This window comes from Pecten maximus, chromosome 2 (genome assembly GCF_902652985.1).
Source record: "Pecten maximus chromosome 2, xPecMax1.1, whole genome shotgun sequence".
NCBI classification, from domain to species: Eukaryota; Metazoa; Mollusca; class Bivalvia; order Pectinida; family Pectinidae; genus Pecten; species Pecten maximus.
The window spans coordinates 13,334,143-13,357,550 of NC_047016.1; the positions used below are offsets into that span (position 1 = coordinate 13,334,143).

Sequence of the window (23,408 nt, forward strand, 5' to 3'; positions counted from 1 at the left end):
AAAATGTCGCCTTTTTGTTGAAATGTGAAACCGAGGTTAGGAAAGTGACCTTTGTTCCATGATGTACCTAAACACCAAATTTCATAAGAACCGGACAATATTTAAATTTCCACTAATCCAAGGCCAGTGAATCTGTAATCGATAGGTCCGTCTGCATCCCATTTCATCACTACTACAACACTAGTTGAGTCCCTCGGACAGTTTTGGACTCCCTTGTTGAGAACGCTAGTTTAGTAATTCGGACAGTTTTGGACTCCCTAATTGAGAACAATAGTTGAGTCCCTCGGACAGTTTTGGACTCCCTAATTGGAAACACTAGTTAAGTTATTCGGGCAGTTTACGACCCTTTTTGGGGACACTGGTTATGTCCCTCGGACAGTTTTGTACTCCTTTGTTGAGAACGCTAGTTTAGTAATTCGGACAGTTTTGGACTCCCTAATTGAGAACAATAGTTGAGTCCCTCGGACAGTTTTGGACTCCCTAATTGGAAACACTAGTTAAGTTATTCGGGCAGTTTACGACCCTTATTGGGGACACTGGTTATGTCCCTCGGACAGTTTTGGACTCCCTAATTGAGAACACTAGTTGAGTCCCTCGGAGAGTTTTGGACTCCCCAATTGGAAACACTAGTTAAGTTATTCGGGCAGTTTACGACCCTTGTTGAGAACACTGGTTATGTCCCTCGGACAGTTTTGGACTCCCTAATTGAGAACACTAGTTGAGTCCCTCGGACAGTTTTGGACTCCCTAATTGAGAACACTGGTTATGTCCCTCGGACAGTTTTGGACTCCCTAATTGGAAACACTAGTTAAGTTATTCGGGCAGTTTACGACCCTTTTTGGGGACACTGGTTATGTCCCTCGGACAGTTTTGGACTCCCTAATTGGAAACACTAGTTAAGTTATTCGGGCAGTTTACGACCCTTTTTGGGGACACTGGTTATGTCCCTCGGACAGTTTTGGACTCCCTAATTGGAAACACTAGTTAAGTTATTCGGGCAGTTTACGACCCTTTTTGGGGACACTGGTTATGTCCCTCGGACAGTTTTGTACTCCTTTGTTGAGAACACTAGTTGAGTCCCTCGGACAGTTTTGGACTCCCTTGTTGAGAACGCTAGTTTAGTAATTCGGAAAGTTTTGGACTCCCTAATTGAGAACAATAGTTGAGTCCCTCGGACAGTTTTGGACTCCCTAATTGGAAACACTAGTTAAGTTATTCGGGCAGTTTACGACCCTTTTTGGGGACACTGGTTATGTCCCTCGGACAGTTTTGTACTCCTTTGTTGAGAACACTAGTTAAGTTATTCGGGCAGTTTACTATGGGGCGCCGTTTTACTATTTATTAACAAAACTGGATATCTATAATTCGAATTTAGGATATCCATAATTCATTTCTGGATATCCATAATTCGAATTTAGGATATCTTAAAATGTTTGAATTTAGGATATCCATGATTCGAATTTTTGATATCCTTAATTCATTTTTGGATATCCATAATTCGAATTTAGGATATCCATAATTCATTTTTGGATATCCAAAATTCGAATTATGGATATCCTAAATTCCATGTATTTTTGGATATCCATAATTCGATTTTGTGATATCCAAAAATGCTCAGTGTTATCAAATTGGATTGCTCCCGGCACTTCTACCGGTCAAAACCGACCCTTGTTACGAACTTGTAAATACGCGTAATGGACCGGAAACAACGTTTACGAAATAGAATACAGCAGAGGAGTTCCAAAGGACAAACTTCCCCAGACAGTTAGGCCCTTACATACAACATTTACCAAAAGTTACTACTTAGGGTTCTCCGACAAGTCAACGGAGGAATTTGTACAAAACAGAACATGGGGACAGACATACTACGGCACATTAGGGGGAAGATTTTGGCAGTGCAACGTTGTTTATCATGTGACGACGTTTGCTGCAACACAATATTGTCCGATCTTCGACAAGCATCTAGAAACATAGAAGTCATGAAAAATAACGGCAATGTGTCCGAGGACTTCCGATCCTACGAAAAAACGCGCCCGCGGGAACAGGATGTAGCAGGGAGAAATCATTAGACAGTAAAATATTAACATTTCCCCGATTTATGGATATCCAAAATTCGAATTATGGATATCCTAAATTCAAAGCATTTTAAGATATCCAAAATTCGATTTAATGATATCAAGAAATGATATTTGGATATCCAAAAATCGAATTTTGGATATCCATAAATGAATTTTGGATATCCATAATTCGAATTTATGATATCTTAAAATGCTTTGAATTTATGATATCCATAATTCGAATTTTGGATATCCAAAATTATTTAATGATATAAATTCGAATTATGGATATCCAGAAATGAATTATGGATATCCAAAATTCGAATTATGGATATCCAGTTTTGTTAATAAATAGTAAAACGGCGCCCCATAGTTTACGACCCTTATTGGGGACACTGGTTATCCTCGGACAGTTTTGGACTCCCTAATTGAGAACACTAGTTGAGTCCCTCGGACAGTTTTGGACTCCCTTGTTGAGAACGCTAGTTTAGTAATTCGGACAGTTTTGGACTCCCTAATTGAGAACAATTGTTGAGTACTCCGGACAGTTTTGGATCCCTCGGACAGTTTTTGGCTCCCTAATTGAGAACACAGGTTACTGTTACACCGTATACAGGATCATATCAGCAGGTGAAGTATTCATGTACATATACATTTTAGATTTCTTTTTTTTCCATTAAAAAAACAGTCCTTTTTGGCACGCTACCGGTCATTACCAATACACATATTTGCCAGACATATAATTTATGCAAAGTAAACTTCCTCATTCCAATGAAAGCATTGGAAATTACCAGCTTTGTAGAAGTATACGTATGGCGAATGGGTGGGGGGAGAGGACACGTCATGATCACATAGAAAAGGACACGTCATGGCCCACGGGCGCGAGTACGATGTGTTATTGATTTTATAAACTATGGCACAATGGAATATATGACTTCACTGTTGTAGTAACAATTAGCTTGTTTAGAGCTGCTCAAGTCATCCTTCTTTTATACACAGTTGACAATAGTAACAGCAGTGGTTATAAACAACGGGATAGGATGATATGTTTATACATATAAACACCTACGTGTATTGCGTCACCCTCAGATCTCTCGCGATAACGCTGTCCTCGGACACAGACTAATTAAATATTAATTTTGTTTATGTCCGGATACAATTGTGAAATGACCGATGTTTAAACGTCACACAAAGTCTGTTATTGTCTGTAGGGTTTATCGTGACTGTCAATGAGTCTGCTCGAGGCTTCCGGGGTCAGCTATATCAAGGCCGACGTAAATTATACGTACGTCCCTGATTAACTGGCCAAGGTATTCATCGTCCGTGACCGGAGGTCTGTATTCAAACGTCACATGAAGGTTAAAATTCAATGTCCAAAAACATTGTAATATGTTATCTAGTTTAACCTTGTAATTAGAGAAGTATTCCAAACCTCTGCTCCACGCCTTCTAAGTCCTGGTAAACTCTGGTATACATATATACATGATACTTTATAGGAATCTAAAAAGTATATTTTATATCTTAGATCAACTCAAAAACTTGCATGGCAGTGAATTGAGGAGCTTGATTTTATTTAGATTGATACTTTATCATCTCTTGGAAGAAGCCACCTACTTGTATGTACCTGTCAAAACACTTCGGTTCCGAAGGCGTATAATTTCTATGTTATATACAACATAGCAGCCGTGTTTTGTGTACACATGTGTCAGCTTGTTATTTTTATTGACAATCCTTAAAGGTAAGTTTTAAAGGTTTACCTCCAACGCTTGATGATATTATGTACTACGCCCAAACATTGTCGATCTACAGTCGCGACGGATCTTACAAAATGCTTGTATACTGACGTAACAGAAACCACGTGCTGACGTAATGGGGTATAATGGCCGTAACCGGGAACCTGAACTATGTCGGTGACATTGTAGGTAAAAATACCACACACACAATTACAGGTAGGTAAAAATAGCACAGATAATAAAAGCAGTAAAAATACAGGTAATACGTGTAACAGAAGCCTGAATTCCTGGTATATGTATCGTCATCCGAGGATTTGTGTATGTGAGGATCACCCTGACGCAATCAAACCATCTAACAGTGTTATTTTAATCCCCTATCATGCTCCGAACTCGTGCGCTTCTGAAGAAAGAACATCCCATCCTATATCTTTAAATGTTGAACTTGTGTCCAGAGTTTCTGACCCAAACGCCAAAAATATCTGTCCGTCGTCGGAATGTCCGATCGTCTGCTGTTGTAGTCAGAGGAACATTTATCTATACATGTAGCATGACAATAAAAAGACAAAAGAATAATAGTCTTACGTCGTTGTTGAACATTCCATTGTTGTCACATGCCTGCCATTAATCAAGGAGACAGAATATAAGTATTTATATCATGTCCATACCTATGTTTATGTATGAGACGTAAATGTAATAGAATGTAGTGTAAACAAAATTCAAAAGTTTCCATATAGGTTAAACATAGCCGGTGTGGTTATGTAAGTAAAAGTCTGAAGTTAACCTCTCTACAATCTCACACCACCAAATACCACTCATGTTTGATATCAAACTATGACTTACACTGATTATATAGACTAGGCCAACGACCCCTGAATATCTCACCACTATGGACCTAGTTATGATATGACGAAGGTTAGTAACTCGGATTGTCCTGGTAAAATGACAGTCATCTCTGGATAGATTGATAGATGACCCCATTGTCTTTCAATCATTCGTACTTTGGAGAGAGTCTCGCCACGGACCGCTCTGTGCTTCTCTGGTCATATCCTTGGGCCCGTCACTTTACACCTAATTGCACTGGATGGCGTGCGACGGGCTTCCTGTATGTTGTTCAGTGAGGTAGTCACCAACTACTACAATGAGACCCCGTCTCAAAATGACAGTGGTTGTTCACGAAGGGAAAAATAGCAAGCAGAAAACAATCCCTCATTTTGTTACATAGTTGTAACATTCAATTTTGCATAATTCTTTAACCTTACATCCATATATCGGAGCCTGATTACATACGTAGTTTAATAGTTTAAGATTTAACATTATGATATTTCTAGATTATTTTTTATTTATATAAATCATTTCATACTGATAACACCAAATGTTAACCCCATTTTATCCGATAGTCAAATTTGTGTGTGCCATATAAAGACCAAGGTCAAACATCAAGACAGCGGGCTGGGTGTAAAATAGCTTTGTAAGATTCGCTGGTTTCGTAAGTATAGTCTGGCATTGACCTTTCATCTCTCTCATATATGTCGGGTCACGATAGTGTGTATTGGCGACGTAACAACTGTGTCATTGATAAATGGTGCATAATTCAGTCACTGGGTTAAATATCATGGAATAAGACCGTCGAAGTTATCTCCCTTCCTAAGGCAAAACGCGAATGATTTGAAGACACACAAAACATACCGTCGACTAAAAATCGACGGACTTATAAGTTAAAAACATATGATCGATTAACTGACTGGATCAGTATTGGGGCAACATTCGCTACTTCGACGAGGCAGACAGTTTACATATTATATTTGTATAGTATACATTCTCAGTGTTGATGTTAAACTGCTATATATACTTTTTGTATAGTACACGTTCTCATTGTTGATGTTAACATGTTATATATTATATTTATATAGTATATCATATTTATATAGTACACATTCTAAGTATTAATGTTAACCAGTTATATATTATATTTGTATAGTACACGTTCTCAGTGTTGATGTTAACATGTTATATATTATATTTATATAGTACACGTTCTCAGTGTTGATGTTGACCAGTTATATATTATATTTATATAGTACACGTTCTCAGTGTTGATGTTAACATGTTATATATTATATCTATTTAGTACACGTTCTCAGTGTTGATGTTAACATATTCGTAATAAGAAAATTCGAAACGACTCGCTGTATTTGTATATGTCAAGTGTGAAGGGAAAGTGGTTTAGTATTTTTGAAAATTTTAGTAATAATGCCTGCCCAGTTACAAGTGTGTCTAATCAGAGATAATTTTACTGTACTATCCATCAGAGGCAATATTTTTACGGTCTACAACGGTTGCCTCCAATTTGTATATATATGAGTATTGTCGGCCACTATATAAAAATGTTTATATCCTGTTATATATGAGTATTGTCGGCCACTATATAAAAATGTTTATATCCTGTTATATATGCGTTATGAACTCAGTAAATTCGGAGAACATTAGAAAGAAACATACGACAAGCACTATTTACGGAAAGGTCAACGGTTTGAAGTCCCGGAACTTGGTAAATAGGATGGATTATATCCTAATTTAAACCGAAGGTTTATGATGTTTTGTCAGTCTTTTAAAAATGGTGGGCACATATCAATCTTTTAAAAATGGTGGGCACATATCAATCTTTTTAAAATGGTGGGCACATATCAATCTTTTTAAAATGGTGGGCACATATCAGTCTTTTAAAAATGGTCGACCCATATCAGTCTTTTAAAAATGGTCTACCCATATTAGTCTTTTAAAAATGGTCGGCCCATATCGGTCTTTTAAAAATGGTCGGCCCATATCAGTCTTTTAAAACTGCCCTGCACGTAGGGCGTAAGAATTGTACCTGCTGCCCATGCATGATCGTAAGAGGCGACTAAATTTGGGATCTTAGCGCTCGGCATATTAGGAGTGGGACGACTTGTTCGCCCGTTGTCAGTATAATGTGACCGGGTGGGGTGTCCTGCTGGGTGTCTTTGGCAGTATGCTTCAGTGAGGTTGCATTATAAATCGGCAAAAGTTCCGGACTATCACAAGGAGACTTAACACGAACATACGGTTGCCTCCAAAACACACATACGCACTCACCACACGCATGCATGTCGCACGCACGGGAGGCCGTCCTTGAATTACCTTAGCTGTTGATGGGATGTTAAACAAAATAAACCAAACCAAACCAAACGGCAGCCTCCCAAAACACACATACGCACTCACCACACGCATGCATGTCGCACGCACGGGAGGCTGTCCTTAAATGACCTTAGCTGTTAATAGGACGTTAAACAAAATAAACCGAAACCAAACCAGGTCTTTTAAAAATGGTCGGCCCATATCAGTCTTTTAAAAATAGTTGGCCAATATCAGTCTTTTAAAAGAGCGACAGAACATTGTAACTTTCGGTTTATATCCTTATTGTGTTAGAGGTGGTCATCGTCGACATTTTTTTTTTCGGATGGAACTGAAGTGAACATTTAAAAGATCGTCTATAACGCAAACTTAATTTCACATTTCGCTAGATTCCGAAATGTGTAATTAAACACATATGAAGCTGTCAAGATACATGTAACATGCAAATGAGGCTCCCATATAACGCTCCCAAATCCCATGATGCGTGTGATAATGTATTTGGGTGTAAGCATCATGAAACGAAGATTAACATACTCCGCTATGTAAATGAGAAACCTGTTATGAACGGAATAGGCCTAGTGTAAACTTCCTTTATTTTACAACAATTGCAAAACAAGTTATATCAACATATATTTACACTTGCAAAGTTTTGTCACTATATAACAATACCAGACCGATTGTTTACCATTCTTGCATGGAAACATTGACCTTTGAGCTTGCGTATGAAAATATGATAGGGTACGGGAACTACTTTCGCCAAGCACATGGCTTTGTTTACATTTACAATTTAAGTTACGCTTTGTTTACCATTGTTAAATGTATAAAAATAACATGTTTGACAATATTAAATATGATAATCTATCAAAATGTTTTTGTTATTTATGTTAATATCATAATAAAAAACAGAACTATTTTTTTACCGCGGAAAAAAGTCTCAATTTGTTGTGAAGCGTCACCATTGGCTGTTCTAATAATTGACTCCTCCCACTGTGTCCGACTTTTATATGATTTTTTTTATTTACAAAGAAAAAATATTGTAATCACAAAGACTTATAGAAACAACATCCGTAAGTGTAAATATAGGGATTGGATTTCACTTTTATGTTAACCATGCTTTTATGGAGCAATTCCTCTAAGAATATATTCTAAATGGGGCGCTAGCGAGCCCCATAGAATATATTCTTAGAGGAATTGCTCCATAAAAGCATGGTTAACATAAAAGTGAAATCCAATCCCTATATATTAATCACGCTTGTTGGCCCAAATTGAAGCGCGCGAGTACAAATTAAGTATGCGATTGTAATACATGTACATCTAGAAATTGTTCGCTAACAATTTGACGGGCTTTTCACCTACTTAGCATAAATGATCTAAAGGCTTGGTTTTTCCAAACGTAAAACACTATTTTAGAACACTTGATAGGTCGTCCACATTCTAGTTTTTAATAACTCTGGACATTCTACGAGTTATCTCCCCTTGTCCAACTGCTTTGTTGAAACGTTATATCTCAGATGCCAGATTAATTCAAAAAGGCGTACCGCGTTATTGGCAAATGTTACCGAAACACTAAAGACATCAAAATCATAAGAATAACATGCTGCATCATACTAAGAAATTTTTATGGAAAAAGATTCAAAAATGAAGATTTTCTAAAAAATTTTAGACCGACCCCATGGTAACAAGACTTGGTCACAACTATCTCATAGTCATTTTGTTAAAGTTTGTCTTGAATCGCACTGGTGGAATTTGAGAAGAAACTTAAAATGTGAGTCGTAGGCATACATAAAATATAGAGGGAAATATTCAAAATGGCGTTTCACGTTAACGGTAAATGGTACCAAAACACTAAAGACATCAAAATCATCAGAATAACATTTTACATTATACTAAGAAATTTGTTTTGAAAAAGATTGAAAAATAGATTTTCTAAAAATAGACTAACTTGACCCCTTAGCCAGCTTTTTTATTTGACCTCTGACCTTAAAACATTTTATAATGAATACTTTTTGAGTTATAGCCATTTTAAACATTTTAGGTATGACGTCATGGCGGCCATATTGGATTTTTAACCTACTTAATTTTTACTGCCGTCACCCCTTTGACGTATGCCTAGTAACATGAACAAATAATAATTGGCATATCTCTTACCATTTTGGAGATTTGGATCGGACAAAACAAAATGCAGAAGAAGAATAATAGTCTTTTCATCATTTGGCGAAAAGCCCTAATAATTTACTCGTCTATAATGCAACATTTAAATTAAAAACACCATAATCATGTCCACAAGTACCTGTGGTCGAGCACGGTATGATGTTGCCTCGCCTTCGGTATGTGTTCCGGGCTATCTAGAGGCATTACTATCTTGGCAAGACTGGACACTAAATTGTTCAATTACAGTCAGTGTTAGTAGGAATAGACGTATGGAAATAAAAACTATTGGATGGGGTTTGGTGGTTTTCTGATATTACGTGTGCGATGAGCACCTTCATAAAAACTGGTTCTCTTAATGACAATCATTACTCTTGACGTCATCTATATAGCTCTAGAACAAGCTTGACCAGACCGTCATAAATGTATTCCATATAGGGTAGTAGACTTTAGAACGTTAAAGAACCCTAACACAATGGTAACAAAAAAGGAAATGTGAAGGATTCTGAAAATAATAAATATTTTATTTACTGGCGATAAGGGTTTACATTGCTATTTTGTTATCAACGTACCTATTTAGTAACCTGTAAAATATATTAAAAATACGTACATAAAGTAAACAATTATAACAAAAATAGAACATGTCCCAAAAAGACACGGATGATAGGTGTATATTGTAGAACAACAGATGAGATTTATTGTAGGTAAGTTGGTATGATTTATGGAGAAGTGAGCTCACTGACAAATTTTATGAAGATGACATTGTACTAATTTAAAAAAATATAATAACAATAAATTCCTAGACTTCTTCCTATATAAAATTGCATGTATACATTTGAATATAAATAATACAATACATTGATACATAAATCATAGTTCTGTTTTGTTGTTAACAAAACTGTACCTTACATGAAATACAGCCAGATATATAGAAATAGGTAATGGTAGTTAAAATTATATTGTTCCCTGCTCGGTGCCTCCTGGAGTTTCCCTTCGCTTTCCAAGAAATGGTGTTATACTGTTTGTACTAGAGTGAAGAATTACGGACGAATCACATCTTAAAATGAAGCCTCCCAGGAGATTTGTTCAATATAAAAGTTTTTGTAACATTTTAGACCCGTGGTTTAGTCGCTCTCGTCTAGAACTGTAGTTCTGACCATGAATTCCGTTAACCGGTAAGGGTCACAGTTTGACGATGGACGCCGGTCCTCCAGGTAGCCCTGCTTGTCTGCTGCCACCTGGCGGGGGATCCGGATATTTGCGCCTCCTGTTAACCTTCGGGAATTGTCGGCACCTTCCGTATGATCGTATCCTTTTATGTGAGTCATGTGTCTCTTTTCTAGCTTTGTGATCGCTTCTTCTATGTGTCTGAAAAAGTAGAAATTAATTTATCACTGAGTCATTAGACGAGTGGAGTCCTATGCTAGTGAGTTACTAGACGAGGGGGTATCAGACGGGTGGAATCCTAGTGGGTTATTAGACGAGGGGTATCAGACGGGTGGAATCCTAGTGGGTTATTAGACGAGGGGGTATCAGACGGGTGGAATCCTAGTGGGTTATTAGACGAGGGGTATCAGACTGGTTGAGTCCTAGTGGGTTATTAGACGAGGGGTATCAGACTGGTGGAATCCTAGTGGGTTATTAGACGAGGGGTATCAGACGGATGGAATCCTAGTGGGTTATTAGACGAGGGGTATCAGACGGATGGAATCCTAGTGGGTTATTAGACGAGGGGTATCAGACGGGAAAAATCCTAGTGGGTTATTAGACGAGGGGTATCAGACGGGTGGAATCCTAGTGGGTTATTAGACGAGGGGGTATCAGACGGGTGGAATCCTAGTGGGTTATTAGACGGGGGTATCAGACGGATGGAATCCTAGTGGGTTATTAGACGAGGGGTATCAGACGGATGGAATCCTAGTGGGTTATTAGACGAGGGGTATCAGACGGGAAAAATCCTAGTGGGTTATTAGACGAGGGGTATCAGACGGGTGGAATCCTAGTGGGTTATTAGACGAGGGGGTATCAGACGGGTGGAATCCTAGTGGGTTATTAGACGAGGGGTATCAGACGGGTGGAATCCTAGTGGGTTATTAGACAAGGGGTATCAGACGGGTGGAATCCTAGTGAGTTATTAGACGAGGGGTATCAGACGGGGAAAATCCTAGTGGGTTATTAGACGAGGGGTATCAGACGGGCGAAATCCTAGTGGGTTATTAGACGAGGGGTATCAGACTGGAAAAATCCTAGTGGGTTATTAGACGAGGGAATCAGACGGGTGGAGTCCTAGTTAGTTATTAGACGAGGGGTATCAGACGGGAAAAATCCTAGTGGGTTATTAGACGAGGGGTATAAGACGGGTGGAATCCTAGTGGGTTATTAAACGAGGGAATCAGACGGGTGGAGTCCTAGTGAGTTATTAGACGAGGGGTATCAGACGGGTGGAGTCGTAGTGGGTTATTAGACGAGGGGTATCAGACGGGTGGAATCCTAGTGGGTTATTAGACGAGGGGTATAAGACGGGTGGAATCCTAGTGGGTTATTAGACGAGGGAATCAGACGGGTGGAGTCCTATTGAGTTATTAGACGAGGGGTATCAGACAGGAGAAATCCTAGTGGGTTATTAGACGAGGCGTATCAGACGGGTGGAGTCCTAGTAGAATTATAATCATCAAAAGGCTTTGATAAGATGCCACATCATTGATTCCTTTCTGCTAGGATGAATCCAGGCAAAACATCTTTCATTGCGATTGTTTATTCTGGGGTAAAGTATGAATGGGTTTTCTTTGAAACTCCTATGATTCATGCTCAACAAAGACGACGACGACGACAATGATTTTTGATTGATTGATTGGTTTATTGATTGATTGGTTTATTGATGGATTGGTTTATTGATGGATTGATGGATTGTACATTACCGGAGTCCGTCTTTCTCCCTCATCGCCAATGTACTGTAGTTACAGTGAGCACCGGAACCGTTCCAGTTTCCGGTGATAGGTTTAGGGTCAAGGGTAACGATGACACCGAAGTCTTCGGCGACACGGTCCATGATATAACGTGCGATCCACAGGTGATCCCCCATCTCAATTCCTTCGCATGGTCCCACCTGGTACTCCCACTGAAAATCAGGACAATAACTTAAACCAATGTTACACAATAGTCAGCGAAGCGTCATAGCCGAAGTGACTTTGAAATGACACACAACTGTTGCATACAGCATGTCTTCACGTCATCAGATACTGTACTATGTTAAGGAACCTGGTGAAACTGGGACCAGATCAGACAAAGGAGAACTGACAACTCTTCTCATTCTTAGGAAGAAAGTATTATGGGCTGAAGTGATATGACCGAATGGCTATCCTGATATATCTGACAATCTACAGAGATTCTATAGTAAGAGAGTATATGACGTTAGATACCAACCTGCCCGGGCATCACCTCGGCGTTGCAGCCAGCGATTTTGATTCCGGCGTACAGACATGCGCGGTAATGAGCCTCAACAATATCCCTCCCGTATACTTTGTTGGCTCCAACTCCGCAATAGTAAGGACCTGACAATACATAATTCAATAAACAAGAGATCCCAGAGGGATCTTGGCGCCCACCATTGAATGATCTTTATAGGTTCCATGTTAGATTGATCTTCTCTCTATTTTCTTCTTCCTTTTACTAATCTGTGTAAATTGAGAAACATCCCTCCAGTACTTTTCAAACAAGGGGAACTCATATATGAAATTTGAAATTTAGCGATAATGGCTGTCTGTCGACCATATTGTTTTCAGATTGGTCCCAAAATGCAATAGGACGGACCAAGCGGAACCTACATATAAAATTTGCGAAAGATCCCTTCAGTACCTTCTGTAAACTTCAATTGTAAAATTCCATGATGGCTGTCTGTCGACCATATTGTTTTCAGATTGGTCCCAAAATGCAATAGGACGGACCAAGCGGAACCTACATATAAAATTTGCGAAAGATCCCTTCAGTACCTTCTGTAAACTTCAATTGTAAAATTCCATGATGGCTGTCTGTCAGCCATATTGTTTTCAGATTGGTTCAAAAATGCAATATGCATAACTACAGACCAAGGGGTACCTACATATGAAATTTCAGAAAGATCCCATCAGTACTTTCTGAGAAATAGCAATAACAAACTTCAAATGTCAAAATCCAGCATGGCTGCCTGTCGGCCATGTTGTTTTCCAGAAGATCCCATCAGTACTTTCTCAGAAATAGCGACAACAGGAATTGTTTACGGACGGACGAACGGACCACGGATCACGGACGCAAGGTGAGTTGAATAGCCCACCATCATCAGATGGTGGGCTAATAAAATGTACTTAATTTATAACATTGGTTGATGTTTTTGCCCATTGCATCTCATTTGAGGTAAGGCGTTATGTACATATATAAACGGACAAAGACATTTGAATGTTGGCATCATTGAATACATTTAACTTCACTATATATTCTGAAATAATAACAATTTAATTAATCAATTTACGTTTTTCTCTTTATCTACGGGCGATCATAGGAAACTTCATATTACGAAGTTGTCAATGAATCGTCAAGGAACCATCACTCGCCGGCGTAGCTTTTCTGCAATCTGTTTGAAAACTGTTAACATGTTGATCTAAAAGACAAAGTCAGGAAGACAAAGGGTTTATAGAAGGAAGAAGAGTTTAAAGGGAATATGATGAAGATACAGCGTCTCAAAAACTTAATACGTGTCAGTAGACAGCACCAGTATGGCAGTCACGTGACATAGACTATAGACAGATCGCGTGGGAAACTTGAGGCAAGCATGCTAATATTTTGGACCGTTTTCATACCACTATAATTCATAAGAGTTTAAACGCGGAAGAGTAACGACATATCTGTATGCGTCGATCTTGCCATACAAGATAATGATCTATGGCTGTATTTACAAGTTACAGTTTATCAACCCTGTCCTTGTAACTAAACTATTGAATGATATATAGTTATAGACGTCACGTGAGGTCCCCTATATGATATTTCAGGAAGTCTATTTCGAAATGCATCAGTTTAAATACCACCAAAGACCTTATTCAAACATGCCTAATTGAAACAGACGTCCAGGTGTTATGTTTTTATTTACAAATCTATATTGAATGGTGACTTTATTGGCGTTTCGGTAATACAATTGCAACAAAAGGATGTGTAACGGATAGTAATCGTACCTAGTTTTTATATACTACTGCCTCTTATTACAAATTAAAAATAAACATTTTGACATCATCGTGGGGTAGCCACGTGGGCTTTTACTTATAAGGAAATCTTTATTTTGGATTTTGTCTCAATAACCGACCTTCATGCCTCTGTCAAAATCTTCATCGGAGATTGGTACTCAATGGAAACTATTTATAGAAGGATACCAATCTGAAAACAGGGTCTGTCAAGGAAGCTTGTTATAGAAGGATGCAAATGTGAAAATAGAACCGTGTCAAGGAAGCTAGTTATAGAGGTTTTACCAATCTGAAACCATAGGGTGTCAAGGAAACTATTTATAGAAGGATACCAATCTGAAAATAGAGTCTGTCAAGGAAGCTTGTTATAGAAGGATGCAAATCTGAAAATAGAACCTTGTCAAGGAAGCTAGTTATAGAAGTTTTACCAATCTGAAACTAGAACTGTCGCCAGGATGGCTGACTAATACCCCCGCAATCTGCACGAGTCAATGATGAATTGGAACTGTTAATTAGAGACAAAGATAACCCAGTAATATAGTGACCAGTTGCCATAGCAACCATAATTTTGAAAAAAAGAAAGTGGCATGCACATCTACACATGGTCCTCTATATTTGTGTGAAGTTTCATTGAAATTGGCCCTTCGTTTTAAGAGGAGTTGTCCGGACTAACTTAAAGTTATGGTTCTTATCAGAAAACCTGTTTATAGTGACCAGTTGCCCTAGCAACCATAATTTTGAAAGAAAAGAAAGTGGCATGCACATCTACACATGGTCCTCTATATTTGTGTGAAGTTTCATTGAAATCGGCCCTTCGGTTTAGGAGGAGTTGTCCGGACAAACTTATGATGGTTCTTATCGGAAAACCTGTTTTTAGTGACCAGTTGCCCTAGCAACCATAATTTTGAGAAAAATAAAGTGGCATGCACATCTACACATGGTCCTCTATATTGGTGTGAAGTGTCATTGAAATCGGCCCTTCGGTTTAGGAGGAGTTGTCCGGACAACCTTAAAGTAATGGTTCTTATCGGAAAACCTGTTTATAGTGACCAGTTGCCATAGCAACCATAATTTTGAAAGAAAAGAAAGTGGCATGCACATCTACACATGGTCCTCTATATTGGTGTGAAGTGTCATTGAAATCGGCCCTTCGGTTTAGGAGGAGTTGTCCGGACAACCTTAAAGTTATGGTTCTTATCAGAAAACCTGTTTATAGTGACCGGTTGCCATAGCAACCATAGTTTAGATAAAAATAAAGTGGCATGCACATCTACACATGATCATTAATATTTGTGTGAAGTTTCATCGGAATTGGCCCATCGGTTTAGGAGGAGTTGTCCGGACAAAATGCGTCTACTGACAGACGGACGGACGGGCGGACAACCTGATTCCAGTATACCCCCCTAACTTCGTTGCGGGGGTATAAATATGGGGTGTCAAAGAAACTATTTATAGAAGGATACCAATCTGAAAATAGAGCCTGGCAAGGAAACTGTCTATAGGATACCAATGTGGAGATAGAGTATGTCCAAGGCAATTACTTATAGAAGAATACCAATCTGTGATAAAGACATGCATTAGAGCGCGATCATCGAGAGAGATACACAAGGGTGGATGGCTGCAGGAAGATTAAGATCTTTTTGAAAAAAATGCATTAAATTACAATACTCTTTGCACGCACATTAGCAAACGTTTTACTGAATTAAGTAAAGGCCATATTGGCACGAGTACATAGAAATTGCTCCAATATGCGACGGGTTTCTCACATAAAACTCCATTTGATATGCTCTATAATGTTGATTATATCTATAACTAATTTACAAGAGAGCTAAATATCCACAATGTATATGCAAGTAAGAAAAGTGCCACGCCTTAGACTAGTGTGTGTTGTGTAGCTTTTGAAAACTCGATGCCTATGTCCAGTTTAACAGTACGTGCATAATGGTGTGACGTTTACTCATTTGTGAATGAAACAGTTTCTTATGTTTATATTTACTTGATAAATTGATTCGGCAATCAACATGCTATCCTCTCGTGTATAAACGATCCCGGTCACGGCATCAATTTCATGTAGTTTCAATGGATAATTCAAAGATGTGATATTCTGTTCTAAAAGTATTTTTGTGGACAGTGGATGCTCGCTACAGCTCTCTCGATTTTGGGATTGGTGTATAATTCCCCCCAGAGACTTGGTGTGTTATGCTGAGTAGATCATTCTTAGTGGTTGTTTGTTTACAAAAACATTCTACCATAGTAAACAGGATTCGAGGAAACATTACCTCTACTCAGATCTGCACGGTTATCATGAATAACACACAAAGTACTGGATAAAAAAAACTGGACATAGGTATCGAGATACACCAAAGTAACAAAACAAAGAACATCTATGTGATAGCGTTGAGATTCGAATCAAGGATTTCCGTATCTCAGATGGACGCCCTAATTATTGAAATTTCAGAAGAATGAAGAATCTAGTCGGTGAGGCATCGGGTACATGTAAATTAAGTACTTATACCAGTTCCCATCACCAATACATTCGGCAAAATACACTTGTGAACACGAGTTTCGCATTGCTTCATGCCTATCAAAAACTTTTGTAATATAAATACACTTGTGAACGAGAGTAAGTGATCTTGATTCTAGGATGACTCGGTGTGTAACATACTAGAAAAGCTTCTGATGCTTAATTTGCGATATGAACCTTTCTTCCAGTAAATATTTGTGATGTAGCTGAGGTAGCTGGTGGTGCAATATTAACCTTTCTTCCTGTATGTATTAGTGTTGTAAATAATTGACACAGGATAACGATTGATGAAGGAAGTTGATATATATAAAAGTCAAACTATGGCACTTTGTAAATGCTGTATGATAGAACATCCTATCGACTAGAAAATGAATACCTGATCTATGCACGTAGTGGTTGTTATAAAACACAGCATTCTCTATGGGCATGGTAGCTGTAATAAAACACAGCCTATTGACATGTGAATGAAGGTCTAACCTATGGACATGTTAGCTGTGATAAAACACAACCCATTGACTTGATAATGAAGGTCTAACCTATGGACATGTTAGCTGTGATAAAACACAGCCTATTTTCTTGATAAGGAAGGTTAAACTATGGACTCGATAGCTGTGATAAAACACAGCCCATTGACTTGATAATGAAGGTCTAACCTATGGACATGTTAGCTGTGATAAAACACAGCCCATTGACATGTGAATGAAGGTCTAACCTATGGACATGTTAGCTGTGATAAAACACAACCCATTGATCTGAGAATGAAAGCATACTCTATGTATAAGATAGCCGTGATGATAAAACACGGCCTATTGGCCTGGGAATGATAACAAATGACGTTTAAAGCAGAAACCTATCACAGCTAACATTTCTATAGCATAGTTTATAAACGATTATGGATTTAGTCATTGTACACTACAGGTTTTATATCAAGGACGTTATTCATATGATATAATTTACAGATGAAGAGCAATACCAGGCCGAACATTCAATACATTTTTAATGAACATAAATGTTTCGATCTCAAAACATTATTCTATTTAAGGACTGTTTGAGGAGTAGATTGGACAGATCGGCTAACTAAATACAGCCATAGTCAGTATGGTGAGAAAGTGAGGTATCAAATTGTTCAATTCAGCATTTTTATTGTGTTTGGTAGACTGCTTGAAACAAGCATGCTAGGTAAACTCGGAATTCGACTTTGATTTGTGTATTACATAGGTACATTTATTGTATGTCTCGGTTACACCCTTTATTTGGTAGAACACATTGGTTGTAAGATTCAGTCAGCCGTGACGAACACGTGACGAAGCAGTGATAAAGGTGTGTGAGATGCGTGGATGTCTATAGCAGGATGGATTTCCATCAGGAAACTTCGAAAATATATTAAAATCAATCAGAATCAATTAAAATCTTACGCAAAACCAGCTGGTTTCATTATTGAAACAATATTTCATCATGATGTTATAATATAATTAGGAGAGCAGGTGAGGCGGGGATGGGGCAAATTAACATGCAAATAAGCCTCCGGTACACCTTGAACAGTTTTTATGGTAATTAAGGTCTGTCTAAGTATAAACACACTATTATAGGTCATGATCAGTGGCCCCGCTCGTATATGAAAGAGATCACGGCAAGACTCGTGCTCTTCGTTAGTACACGAGAACTTTAGTAAAGTTATGCCCGACCTTCTTTCATAACACTAAGGTGTCGCGATCAGACCTCGTGAATAGGCTAGTAAGGTATCTCGACACACCAATATACAACGTATATGATAGGTCGTCGCCATTATGTGTGACTATGGGACTGTATTATATAAGGACAGATTGCTTTTTGACACATTTTTATCATCATTTGACCGATTCAATTTAACCATCTGTTTTCATTGTTTTAATATATCTGCACTATTATTACCACCCATTTGTATACAAACATAGAGGCTTTGACCAGGAGATTTTAACACCAACCAGTTTGAAATGCTATACACCCAACCATTCTAAAATCCCATTGGATACTACATAATTGTTTTAAACCAAGATATCAAAGATTAACAACGAGAGGACGGCGATGTATCTGGTCGATTGATGGTTGTGAGCTCTGGATCTGTTAACGAGTTGCACTCGCCATAAGTGAGGTTAGATGTGTGGCGGCCAACTTCAGTGGAACATCATGCACAGTTCATAACGTGCACGTTTACAACAAACTCCACAACATACTTAACAAATGATTCATTCGAAAGATCTAAAACAAATATTGCTTGGTGAGAGTTTGGCCTTCAGTTTTACAGCACGTCATTTGCTTGCATAGAATTATTTTTCTAACAGCGTTTTAAACTCACATTCAACAATTCAATCACCCAACACAAAGAGAAATGTTGAAGAGAACAACATCCACTTTGGGTTTAAAATATCCTGTAATTTCCTTCACAGCTGCAGCGTATAACATGAAGGGTATATAATGGTAACTTAATCCCGATATCCACTACATTAGTTCTAATGTTCGCTTTAGACACATGCATAACTTTACGTTTTAGACACATGATTAACTTTACGTTTTAGACACATTAATAACTTTATTTACGTTTTAGACACATGGTTACCCTTACGTTTTAGATACATGCTTAACTTAAAGTTTTAGACACATGATCAACTTCACGTTTTAGACACATGATTAACTTTACGTTTTAGACACATGATTATAACCTTACGTTCTAGACACATGATTAACCTTACGTTTTAAACACATGCATAACTTTACGTTCTAGACACATGGTTAGCTTTACATTTTAGACACATGATTAACTTCACGTTTCAGACACTTGATTAACTTTACGTTTTAGACATATGATTAACTTTACGTTTTAGACACATGATTAACTTTACGTTTTAGACACATGATTAACTTTACGTGTTAGACATATGATTAACTTTACGTTCTAGACACATGCTTAACTTTACGTTTTAGACACTTGATTAACCTTACGTTTTAGACACATGATTAACTTTACGTTTTAGACACATGGTTACCCTTACGTTTTAGACACATGATTAACTTTACGTTTTAGACACATGATTAACTTTACGTTTTAGACACATTATTAACTTTACGTTTTAGACACATGCTTAACTTTACGTTTTAGACACTTGATTAACTTTACGTTTTAGACACATGATTAACCTTACGTTTTAGACACATGATTAACCTTACGTTTTAGACACATGATTAACTTTACGTTTTAGACACACGATTAACTTTACGTTTTAGACATATGATTAACTTTACGTTTTAGACACATGATTAACTTTACGTTTTAGACATGTGATTAACTTTACGTTTTAGACATATAATTAACTTAACGTTTTAGACACTTGATTAACCTTACGTTTTAAACACATGATTAACTTTACGTTTATAAGCACTGATTTAGCATTCTTCTAAGAGAGAATTCTTTCATGTGTTACGAGTCCGATGAGTGAGCAATCAGGGATTTCAGCCTTGAAAATCTTAACAAGGATGTATTTGATTTTATGTAATGAAGTAAACGATAGTTATATCTTTCCTAGGAGTAAGATGTCCAAACGTGGATTACCCTTGAAAATATCTATCTTTAAAATTGTATGCTTGATTTTTTTTGATTTTTTTTATGATTTTTTTTCTTGAATGTTCACGAATACCAATTCTGTCGCCATTTTGTTTGTAAGTTTTACTAAGACTAAGGACCAACGCCAGGACAATAAACAGTCTTTGAGTATACACATACTTACGGAAGAGCATTAGGGCCATGAAGCAAAAAAATTAAATTCATTTTTCATGTTAATAACTCGAAATTTCAAGATAATAACTCGAAATTTCGACTTACTAACTTGAAATTTCGAGATAATAACTCGAAATTTCGATTTATTAACTCGAAATTTCGAGATAATAACAAATCGAAATTTCGAGATAATAACTCGAAATTTCGAGATAATAACTCGAAATTTCGACTAAATAACTCGAAATTTCGACTTAATAACTCGAAATTTAAAGATTATAACTCGAAATTTAGGCTTAATAACTCGAAATTTTGAGATAATGACTCGAAATTTTGAATTAATAACTCGAAATTTCGACTTACTAACTCGAAATTTCGAGATAATAACTCGAAATTTCGACTTAATAGCTCGAAATTTCGAGCACTAGATTTAGTGAAAAAGCATGTTTCTCTTGGTTGATTTCCCATTCTTGTGTATATATATGTATGTGGGAGGCCACTTAAAAGGGGCCAAGAACTAAGAAGGCTTATAGTAAATTGAGAGTGGAGGTAATAATGACTATAAGGAGGGGCCTTTCATCTATGTTTTCAGTCTTAGACAAATCACGGAATTACAGGTACAGATGCTATCGAAGACTTTGATTAAATGAATTTAACAATTCTGCTTAAAACTTCATAAAAGTTGAAAGATGGTCACATATGTACCTGTATATACACGTCATAATGTGGTAACCTAGACGTTGAATAAATGAATCGCCTGAAGATGGCCGTTAGGCCTGAAAACGTTAACAAAACACAACAGTTGTCATGTAGAATTTATATTTTTCAACTATATATACATATACATACAGTGCATTCTTCTTAATACCATGTCCTATTTGTCAGACAAAAACATGATATTTACAGTAGTGTGACATTAAGAGAAACATGTTTCTTCACTAAATCTAATGCATTACCAATCTCCATAACTAAAATTATTATCTCGAAATTTCGAGTTATTAAGTCGAAATTTCGAGTTATTATCTTGAAATTTCGACTTAATAACTAGACACAATCTGATAAGACGAAAAAGCTATTCGATGTAATAACAAACAAGAATACCGACATAATAGCCAAACCATAGTTGACACTCAAATCATTTGAACGAGGGCAAAATATAAACAAAAATATAGGTTTACATGAAGACCATGTGTCCCTGAGGTGTATATAACATCAAGTAGCAAACACATCCGACTTCAAATCGGATAAGGAAATAGAATATTTCCCAATGTGATCCTGATGTCGAACACTTCCCATGGACTTTATCAACCTGAATCTCCCGACATCAGTGTTGTTAATACCTCGGTCAGTAGTCGACATATGTCAGAGAAAGTTCAAGTTTGGATCAAATGTATCTAACTCTCAATTTTTATTGTATGATGCTTTTTCTGTACAATCGTTAAAAGAGGCAAGGCTGACCATTTTAAGTTAGCGTTCTCCCTGAAATACTCTGATCCAGAAGTAATACTACTCATGATAGACTTATCTGGCCCTGACTTCAGTTGTGAAATATCTTTTTATTGATTCATTAACATACTGATAAAGCGAGGGATGGTATTGTCACAAAAACAAGAGGGCCAAAGCCCGTAACGGTCATCTGACAATAGAATCATTTATGTATAGAAACCAAAATTTCAGCAAAATTTCCCTTTTTTGGCCCCGCCCCTCTGTCTTCGGGAGTAATACCAGCCTTATCTATATAAGATATGATTGCTCTCCCTCAATACTCTTCAGGTGTAGTGTTTTGAAAGTAATAGTTTCACGCACGGCGGACGGCAACGGACGGAGCATGATTGCTCAAAGATAATCCTGATCAGAGATTAATACATACCCTCTTCCATATGGGACCTTACATTCACCCCTCGACCCCAATATTGGCCTTCGGAAAATGACTTTTTATTTAATAATGTATACTTAGTAATAATTAACGAAAAAAAACAGTCAAACCTTTCAAATCTCTGCTTTAGCTTTTTTTTTTTTTCAAAAATCATAAAGGCTCAAGATAATTTTATGACTGTCTCATTACGCCATCTATGACAACAGTGGTTAGGATGCAGATCAATGGAGGAACATCTATTGAATTCCCTTTACAGTCACAAACAGTTCAAAGTTACATTGGTTTCAGACAAGAATTATACACCATATATAAGTTACACAAATGTTCTGTTTAAAGTAAATATGTCTTCAGGTCCGATGAGTACCGTTTGTAATAGTGAGCCAGGAACAACAATTCATTGCTAATGGGAATGTAGAGAAGTTAAGATATTACTACAGGAATTCAAAAGTCTATTAGCTATCTTATTAATTGCTTTTTCAACAAGTCAGGAGTCTTTTCTATTTGAAATCACATCACCCTAGGTCAGCCCGGTGGATAATGAATTGATAATTCTTGTCAAACACTATATCTATATAGCCAGACGTTTTAATAAATCTTTAAATCTTGATACGCTTGTTAACGCTATCAAAGAATATTTCCTTGTTTAAGATATCTAAATTATGGAAATATTCAGCATAAAGCGAATGTTTTAAATCAATTGGAGGAAATGGAAGCATTACAGGAGATGTAAAGGTGTTTTTTTCATTTTGTTCCTTCTAATTATAGTTTCTTTACCAAAATACCCCAAACCCGACAGTGCCGAACCTATGTAATAGTTTTCCATCCTTATAAAATCTTAAACTGCTAGATAATTATAAAGGTTCTCTCTTCTAAGTATACAATTAAGTGCAATCTTGCAATATTGTTTGTTTACAGTTTAGTTGTCATTCGTATCATCGTGAATTAATTGATTTTGCACCTATATA

General features: G+C 37.2%; 1 protein-coding gene across 1 annotated transcript in view; it reads right to left on the reverse strand.

Annotated features, from left to right (window-relative positions):
* Positions 1 to 8,940: 8,940 nt before the first annotated feature.
* The window catches only part of LOC117341677 (glutamine synthetase-like), a 32,245-nt gene continuing 17,777 nt past the window's right edge, over positions 8,941 to 23,408 (reverse strand). The window contains 3 exon segments of the mRNA XM_033903544.1: positions 8,941 to 10,456; positions 12,007 to 12,206; positions 12,512 to 12,639. Of these exon segments, the coding sequence (XP_033759435.1) occupies positions 10,213 to 10,456; positions 12,007 to 12,206; positions 12,512 to 12,639 (572 nt within the window). The 3' untranslated portion in view covers positions 8,941 to 10,212.